The following is a 9,684-nucleotide window of genomic DNA, read 5'->3' as shown; positions in this document are numbered from 1 at the left end:
AAAATTAACTGATCATATAAGAAAGTTTCTGGTTGCTAAAGCTATTACAGTGAAAGCCAACCTTGTGAAATATGCCTGTGCAGATAAGTACAAAGCACCATTATATTGAAATCAAGATGAATTACCATTGATGGTGACAGCCACATCAAATATTTTTGACTGTAGATTTGTTACTGCTTGAATCATTTTTAATTTTGATATAAAATAAAGAATTATTATGCAATATCCAGTTGCTAGTGTTTTAAAGCTTGAAAACATTCTATTACCTATGCTAACATTAAACAGTTAGATACTAGAGTGCCAATTGCAATGTATCAACACATGAAGCATCTTTTTTAATTGATGTTTTTTTACACATCCAAAGGTATGAACAGCTATGCTGTACAAACTTTAGAACAGTATAGTCATATATAAACAAGATCATATACACATATCAACACTCATAAGTTGGCACTTTTGTATCTTCGTACCCAATGAAGAAGAGCTATTACTACTAATACTAATTTTTATAATACACTACAGTGGAAACATCTCTAGTTATTCTACTTAACACCTTAGTTAAACTTGGTTTTCACAGTTGTTCTTCCTCAGTCAGTTAAGTACTTCATTTCCATTAACAATCATTAATATGTGTCAAAATACATATAAAAAAAGTAATAGTAAAATATAAATTTCTTGGAATGTTTCACGTCTCAAGAAAAGGTGATTTTTTTTCCTTTTTTTAAATAAGAATTTTTGTTTTTGTTTTACATCTGTATTCAAGTATATCAGTGAAAGTTGCTAACATAAAAATATGTAGGTTTCTACAAATCAAATATGTGTAATCTTATTTTCAATTTTTGCTAGTTGCTGTTCAACCTAAGTAATAGGTATTTTCTTTCCCTCATGGGTTGCACCAATAGAATTCACAGTAACATACACTTTGGTTTTCTTGAGAAACTAATAACAGTCTTTTCTTATGCAATACAAATTATTTGAATTAAATGTATAATAATATAAACATCTTCTAAAAGACATCATGAGCACTTAATATTGTTAACAATTTTTCTTAATAGATGTTACTACATAGTAGTAGTAAAGATTAAAAACACTTTTTGCCAAGTGTCTCATTAGATATTCATTGTTTTGAGCATGTGTGAATATAATAAAATTCTATGATATTAAACTTGTTGTTTACTCTGTTTATTTAAATACTAAGAACTGTATAAAGTAAATAAAATGATTAAATCAAGTAAAATAATGTAATGAAAACTTGTAGCAACTTCAAATGCCCGTAATCATCAAATGTGATTAAAATATACAATAAAATACATTTACAAATGACTGCTACTCAAATAAACAGAACCTTCATAAACAACTGTATAATACTAATAAGAAAATTGTATAGATACTTGTATTATCTACTCTAAATCAGGATCATAGGCCAAAACAGGTGACAGCCATTTTATGACTTCTACAACAGATGCACCTTTTCGTTTGGCGTAGTCTTCAATCTGGGGGTGTAAAATAATTTTATTTTTATTAATTACTAAAGTAATAACCTATAGTTACTGACTGTAGTTTAAATTTAAGATTAAAAAAATAAAAGTAACTCATAAAATTGTAAAAATAATAAAAACTATTTCAAGTGTTGAAAATTAAGGATAGTTTTTCTTGTCTTAAAAAAAAATATTGAAATGAATCAATACCTGATCCTTGGCAAGTTTTCCTGTAGCAAAATACGCAGCCCTAGGGTGAGAAAAGTATAATCCTGATACAGATGCTGCAGGATGCATGGCTAAAGATTCTGTTAATTTAATTCCTGCTTCTTTCTCAACATCCATTAGCTTCCACATTGTCAATTTTTCAGTGTGGTCAGGCTGAGTGGGGTATCCAGGAGCAGGCCGAATTCCCTAAGAATAAGAATAAGGAAACTGGTAATCATCAAATGTTATACAAAATTACTGTTATTTAAAGTTAAGAATAATTGTACTGCACAAAAGTTTCATCAAGATACTAAAATATTTGTAATTTTCCATTACATGCATTTAGTTTTACTTTGTAGAACTTTTTCTACATTATCTTTTTATCAAAATAATTAGCTTCCATAAAATTTATTTTTATTTGTTACAATTAAAAGAAACATTCAGGATTTTGTTGTAACATTTTGAAACATCCACATTTAAAATGCTAAAGAGATATATATCAAATGAAATACATTTTCACAATAGTTTCAAGTCAATCATACTATATCAATTCCTTATTAAACTTCCAACTGAAAAAGTTATTAATCATATCTGATAAACAATCACAAAAAATATAGTTGTTATGTCAGACTACTCACTTAAATAAGTTTTAAAATTAATAATTCTGTTTATTTTTCTGGTTATCCACTTATGAAATGCAAACACTTATGAAATCTACCTGGTATTTAATTTTATGTAATTCTTGGGAGTCTAAATGTTCTTCAGAACAGTAACCCCAAAACTCTTTTCTCACTCTTTCGTGCAGTTCCTCTGCATAAGCCTAGAAACAAAACAGCCTTCAATTAATCAAGCAACTAGAAAAGAAAATCTATAATAAACTATTAATTATACCTAATTTAAACATTTCATTCATTAAAAACCTTTTTTTACAGATACCTTACTGTAGCAAGGGTGTCAGAAAACTGTCCTGTAGTTTAGCTTTGCACTTAATAGAAAATTTGAAAACACTAAATATGTAGCTATAGTTAATTCACTAGTAACTTTTACACTGAAGTTTAAAACACAATGTTGTTATATTTAGCAGTAATCATTAGTGCACTTAGTTGATAAAATTAAAATAATCTTCAATGGGAGGTATAGTACATAGGACCAAAAATAAAAACCTAAACCAGGTATAGTCAAAACTGTTAATTACATAATAAAAAAAGTGTACTCAACTAGTGTACACTAATTTTAGTATATTTTTTATATTTAGTTTCCTCATCTAACCTAACAAGTTTCTAAGTTTTATGATGTAATTATTTACAACAATAAGTACAATGTACACATAGTAAAAATGAATTTAGTATTGACATGTGGACTCTTGTACTTCAAGTTTTTGTTTTTAGTCTTGGTAAACCTTAACCCCACTTATTGGTAATACATAGTAATTTTTATTTATTTCAAATATGCACTTTACAAGAAAAAACTATTAAAACACACAAAAAATACAATGTCCCAAAACAACTATAATTTAACTGGCTTTCTAAGTAACCAATAGGTGTAATAAAATAACTCTGTTAGTTGACTGAAGTTATCTTGGCAATAATAAGCACTGCAGCATTGGCTAAATAATTCATTAAAAATCCTCATAATGAAGTAGTGTTTGAGAAAATTCAGTAAATTAAAATCTTTCCTTTCTATTTGTTATAAATAATCCAATATAATTACCAATGTTGTTTGAAAGACAAGGTAGATGTGCTAGGAAGGCATGGAATGTCTTGACTTTTTTGTGTGTATCTTGGAAAAACAGCAGGTCTGTGAACACTGCAATTCGCACAAGCAACAAAGCACATATGCATGCTCCAACGAGCACATGCAACAAAGTGCACTTTGCATGCTTCAACACACATATTCAACAAAGTTTACGAGATCTGTTAAAAAAATACGCAAACTGACGTCATAAAATAAAATGTACTTTATTTAGAAGTTACAGGTCTGGGACCCCTTCAAAGTACTCTCCTCCCCAACTCACACACTTATCCCAAAGGTGTTTCCACTTGTTGAAACAGTCCTGGTATGCTTCTTTTGTAATGTCCTCCAGCTCCTTCGTCGCATTTGTTTTAATCTCGAGAATCGTCTCAAATCTTCTTCCTTTCAAGGGTCTTTTGAGTTTGGGGAACAAGAAAAGTCGCAAGGAGCAAGGTCAGGTGAGTAGGGGGGTGGGGAAGAACAGTGATCGAGTGTTTGGCCAAAACTCACGAGTTCTGAGGGCTGAATTGCAGCAGCAATGCAGTGCATCTTCAATTTTTCGGTCAAAATCTCGTAACAAGATCCAACTGATATCCCACACTCTTCAGCAAGCTCCCTGACAGTCAGGCGTCCGATTTGTCCGCACCAGGGTGTTGATTTTGTCGGCGTGTGGGTCGTCAGTTGACGTATGGAAGGCGTCCAGGGCGCTCATCATCTTCAATGGACTGTCGACCATCCTTAAAACGTTCATGCCACTTGAAACATGCGTGCGCTTCATAGCAACATCACCGTAAGCGTGTTAAGCATAGTAAAAGTTTCAGTTGCAGATTTTCCAAACACAAAATTTCACAGCAAGTCATTGCTCCTTCAGGTCATTCATTCTGAAATCCGTCAAATGAAAAAATCGCACTTCACTTAAAACCGCATAGCTAATACACAAATGAAGATATCTGCAATCGGGAAATGGCGTCGTAATCAGCTGATCTGTGCAAACCTAGCCACACCAAGTGGATTCCCCTGGAACCAACTGGAGCCACGCAATTCAAACAGTCCGCGTATTTTTTTAACAGCCCTCGTATATATGCATACCCCAACACACACATATATTCATCCTTGGTGCTGTGTCACTGAACTCCTATGCCATCAATAAATGAGTCTTGCAAATTAGAGATAAGTTAAAGACTAACTACAATGTTTCAGTAAGGGAAGTTTAACAACTAACTTTATAGTATGAAATTAGTGTTCATTTCTTATGTTATATGTATAATACCAGCATAGTAAAACTCACCTCAGCTAACCTGTCTGCTAAAGCCTTAACCATTATAACACTGTAGTCATCCATTTCTTTCTCAAACCTATAGAAATAAAGATAAAATGGAACAAATTATGTACATAATTTTTGCTGTTCATGAATAACTGGTTGTTAACTTCCAATTCTACATAACTAGAGCCAATTTATGCCTTACAATATTCAAATCATTTCTTAGTTTCTGAGGAAATTAGTATTTTATAGGTTTATTTAACATATTAATCATTTGACATTTCACTCCTATGACAGGTACCTTTACACTGAACTTTTCTTTGGCCGAACTTCTACTTCCTCTGACTTTATTTTCTTGTCTGCTCAGTTTGTTTGCTGTTCCTGTTTTTCTCAAACTATTTATTTATTCATAACTTAATCATCTACTTGCCTTCTAAAAATCTCTATATCCTTAACATCAATAAATTTCACACAATATTTGATGGGCTCAACATCAGTGACTTGTAAACAATGTACAATTCTGAGTTACATAACTAAACTTGTCATAACATTTACTTCAAAATAATTGCATTTTAATTCTTTGTTATGAAAAACTAAACAATCATGGAATATTTACTCACAAAATAAATTAATAATACCTACAATAAACAGTATTTTATATCATGACATATTAAAGTCTTCAAGTTGCACACGTTTCTCCTACTAAATGAAACAAAGTTTCATTTCAAAATTTTCATTTCAACAATAGCTCTGCAGCGTAATTTGCATTGTGAAAAACTCCATGATAAGGCTGTTGGGTACCAAGCATATACCTTGGATGTTGTTGCCATGTGACTTGCCAATTTGCATATTCAAAGTTGTTTTGATATAACATATTTAACCCATATATAAGAATACTATTAGAACATTATTCTTTCAGTCCTTGATTCCAATACTTGATTGATTTACCACACATATTTCTTGTTTTTATTTATTCAGGTTTTATTTATACATCTAGTATAAAACCTTAATCTTAATTCAGCTAGCCATATACACAAATATGCAGCAATGATCCACATTTATCAGTGTTTACATTACACAACCACATCTAACTTTTGAGTCAAATATCTGGTGAGAAAGTTTCTCATGGAGTACAAAATCAAAAAATGTTATTAATCTACTTCTTCTACATGATATAAATTCCATAATTTTCATAACAGTTATAATGACCAGCGAAATAACTAAAACAACTAAAGTACTGCTAGAATGGCAGTTTAAATAAACATACTTTTGGCAAAGCTCCTCACAACCAAAACCCACAGAAAGAGCAAACATTCCAAGGAAGTCACTGATGCCTGTGTCCTCAGGGGCTATGAAATCAGACATGCACAAGTAAGGTTCATCATCAGCAGCTGAATCTTTCTCTGCCTAAATGGTTGAAATGTTTCAACATAAATATTTCCTTAAACATACAAATTATTCACTAGACACCATTTCTTTTCTTCATCACATATACAGAAAAATTACAGTGAAGCTAAAAATACAAAACACTTTGGAATGTGATGTTTAGGTCTTGATCTGACTTATAGCTAAAGAAGCAGTGACTATTGAATTGTTTTTTTATGACATCTATCTTCCGTAACAGTTGTAAAATAAGTTTTCTAATGTAGTTTTTTATGAAATCTTTTAAACCTAGGCAAAAAATGTGAACATAAGAGATAATTCAATGTTAATCAATAGCTTATTTTTATTTTTTCAATACTGAAGATTTCATGCTCTCTTAAAATATTATAATCCTTATGTTTGAATATAAACATAGTCTCAACCTGTTGTCGAAGGCCATGCAATGTGCCAACTGGTTTACCACGTGGCATTGCATCTTCTGGATACAAATCTATATCATCACCATGACTGCTTGCAGCATAAAATGCCAAAACCCCTTTTGCTTCCAGAAGGCCTTGATCTACAATAGTCTTCAACATTTTCTGAGCATCATCAAAGAGTCGTTTTGCTTCTTCCCCTTGAAATACAAAAAATCTGGGCTTCAGAACAGTCAAGTTAATCCTTTCAACATTAAGTCAGTTTTACATTCAGAATCTTTACTACAAATGTTAGGATTTGAAGATTTAAGTTCTTTACTTCAAAAGAAACCTTTACAAAAACTACTTAAAACATGAGAGGTATTATCAGGTGACCTACAAGCTTTGAAAGTTCTCACTTTGGTACTTCATATTTTCAATAATATAATACCAGTTGTGTTTCTGTAGGTCTAGACAATAACACACTTACTAACTTCAAAATTCTCAGGATAAATGCAGTTGAAACAAGTGGTAAATTCTGTTAACTCCTGATGCCACTCCCACATTCAATAGATTTGTTTGAGCTTAAAAGCCTACATGTAGAAGTCACATGCACAAATATACTGTTATTAGAAAGAGCTCATTTTACACTATAGTCCAACAATGGTCACTTTGAAATTGGCATGCAATTTTCATCACAGGGTACATGTTTACTTACAACTTACAGTTGTTTCTTTCCTACACATGTCAGAGATACAGTTAAATTATATTCAGGTACTGCTTTTACATATTAGTTAACTACATATTATTCATGTGTTAAATGTGTAACTGAAAGATTAAACCAGGCTTATGATATTACATAGTGCATGATAACTTTGCTGATGGATTATGTTTCTCTGCTAGAGATATTTTAATATTCCCCCCCCGAGGACATTATTTACTTATGTCTAGATGAATAATAAATTGTAACAGACAAGAAAGGAAAATAAAACATTAAAATTGATTACATGTGAAAATACCTTAAATTATGAATATAACCAACAGAAGGTCTTTAAAGATACTCTACCAAAAAAAAAAGAAAAAGGAATTTACTTTTTTCTGTTTCCTAATTTTAATAATTTCAATGTATTGTATGTTCATGATAATTGCTAGAATTAGTGATGTGGTAGAGAAAAAATAAAATGTAAAAATTTACCTTAAAAACTTAATTTTGGAAATTCTTTAGGTTATGCAAATGAGCTATGAAAACTATAAGATGAAGAAAAGTATTTTTATGCTTAAAATGAAAATCATCTTGCATTGAAACTATTCAGCTGAATTTCTATTATCAGGCCTACTAAAATATAATTAATAAGGATTTTATGTAAGTATCAAGTGTGAAGCCAAGTGTCAAAAAGTTTTAATTAAAAATCTTCTATCATAGTTTCTAGATAATTTTCAGAACATAAATAACAGTTTTCATAAATGTGTTAACATTTCAACATAAAGCACTAGCAATTTGTAAAAAAAATAGGGAAAATTAGAGTGTATAGAATCATACTAAGTTCAAAACATGTATACCATACACTTGAGTGAATGTTCTTTGAAAAATAGAGCATTTAACATGTTAAGGCCATGTCTTCATCAAAAAATTTTATACTTTTACATTTATGCTCTATAACAACATATTTTCCAATGCCCATGCCTTATACCAAATATTGTCAAGTAGCAACATTTTTTTTCTGCATACACATTAATTAAATACTTGGTACAAATACATTTACCCAAATACATAAAATGCTATCAATAAACAAATAACTAGTTTTGACAATTTTTCAACAAATATTAATAAGTGCTACTGAACACAGAACATTTATTCACTGGGAAAATGACAACATATTTTTGCACAGACAAGGCACACCTAACATTTGGTTTTGATACCCACCTACTGTAGTATCTTTAAAGATTTTTGGATAGCCCCTGTTCGGATACTTTCCTCGAAGCTGCCATACATCAAAAAAAGGTTTCCAATCAATGTAGGGAATAAGCCGATTGAGTTCATACTTTTTAAATATTTTTGTTCCCAGAAATGTTGGAGTAACTATGAAAAACAAAAATTAATAAACATTACTTTACTTCTGAGAAAAAATCCAATTGTACATGGCAGTCACACAGTCAGTATAAGTATATTACAGTACATATGAAAACCATGCAACACATGACTCAAAGATTTTCTGCACATGCATAAAAAATCATGGGTGCATTTCTACTGCTTATGGATGTGGAATTAGAGAGAATGTCATTACAGCAAACATTCATTGCCCCTACCATAATTTTTTTGTTAATGTATCCATCTTGACAATAGTACTGGATACTGTTATCTTTCCTAAGAATTCAACTAGCTCTCTGTCACAATAGTATCCTTCAATTAATAAATACTTGCTAGTTTATGATGATATATAAATCTACACATTCAGAAAGCCCAAAACAAGTAGTCAGCACAGGTGAGGTTAACTAACGCATGGTAACCATACATGATAGGAATAGCAGCTAAGAACACCCTTTCTACAATTCTTCATGTAGGAAAACAAAATATTCCACCTGAATCACAAACCACAGCAACCGTTTATAACAGGGGTTGTCAGCTTGTTCTTCTTAATAATTATTTGATACTGTTTTGCTATCTTACAACAAAATAAAAATGGTTTTGAATACTTTAGTTAAACCTGGACAATATTACTAAATGCATTGTACAGGGTAGTTTTTAAAGTTACCTGACTAACTCGCAAATAACAGCAGCTGTATCGAAGATGATATCCAATCATTTTAAACTAGTCTGTAGTTTATATGGAACCTAATAATCTAATACATGCACAAGTACATAGCTGCATATAGACTATGGATGTAATTAAATGTTTATATGGCAGACATGACATTACATGTCATGATTATTAATATCATGTTGCAACTGTATTGACTTTGCATACTATTTACTTATGTATATGGATCCTGCCCTTTTAGATACAACCCTGCTGACAGAATCAGCTTCTTTTGACCACTGCACAATCAATTTCAGCTATGTTATATGAATGTCTACAACATTATACAGACATTTAGGCTGTCAAATGTATCTCAGAATGGCTGGTATGGGTATTAACAATGACAGTTGCAAACCCTCTCTTTGTTAAGGAAGGTCAAAACATTGTTCTTTGTTTATCATAAAAGTGTTAATACCCATACCAGCCATTCT

At 31.1% G+C, this 9,684-nt stretch overlaps 1 protein-coding gene across 1 annotated transcript; it reads right to left on the bottom strand.

Moving 5' to 3' along the window:
• Nucleotides 1–302: 302 nt before the first annotated feature.
• On the bottom strand, nucleotides 303–8,552 carry LOC143251668 (methionine synthase-like). Its single transcript, XM_076502924.1, has 7 exons — nucleotides 8,380–8,552; nucleotides 6,483–6,676; nucleotides 5,945–6,084; nucleotides 4,705–4,771; nucleotides 2,404–2,505; nucleotides 1,689–1,892; nucleotides 303–1,493 (listed from the first exon to the last, which is right to left on the bottom strand). The coding sequence occupies exons 2-7, from the start codon at nucleotides 6,636–6,638 to the stop codon at nucleotides 1,401–1,403; spliced, it is 762 nt and encodes a 253-aa protein (XP_076359039.1). The 5' UTR covers nucleotides 6,639–6,676; nucleotides 8,380–8,552; the 3' UTR covers nucleotides 303–1,400.
• Between the last annotated feature and the right edge of the window lie 1,132 nt (nucleotides 8,553–9,684).

Source organism: Tachypleus tridentatus, chromosome 1, assembly GCF_004210375.1.
Source record: "Tachypleus tridentatus isolate NWPU-2018 chromosome 1, ASM421037v1, whole genome shotgun sequence".
Lineage (NCBI taxonomy): Eukaryota > Metazoa > Arthropoda > Merostomata > Xiphosura > Limulidae > Tachypleus > Tachypleus tridentatus.
This window is presented reverse-complemented; position numbering and strand designations above follow the sequence as displayed.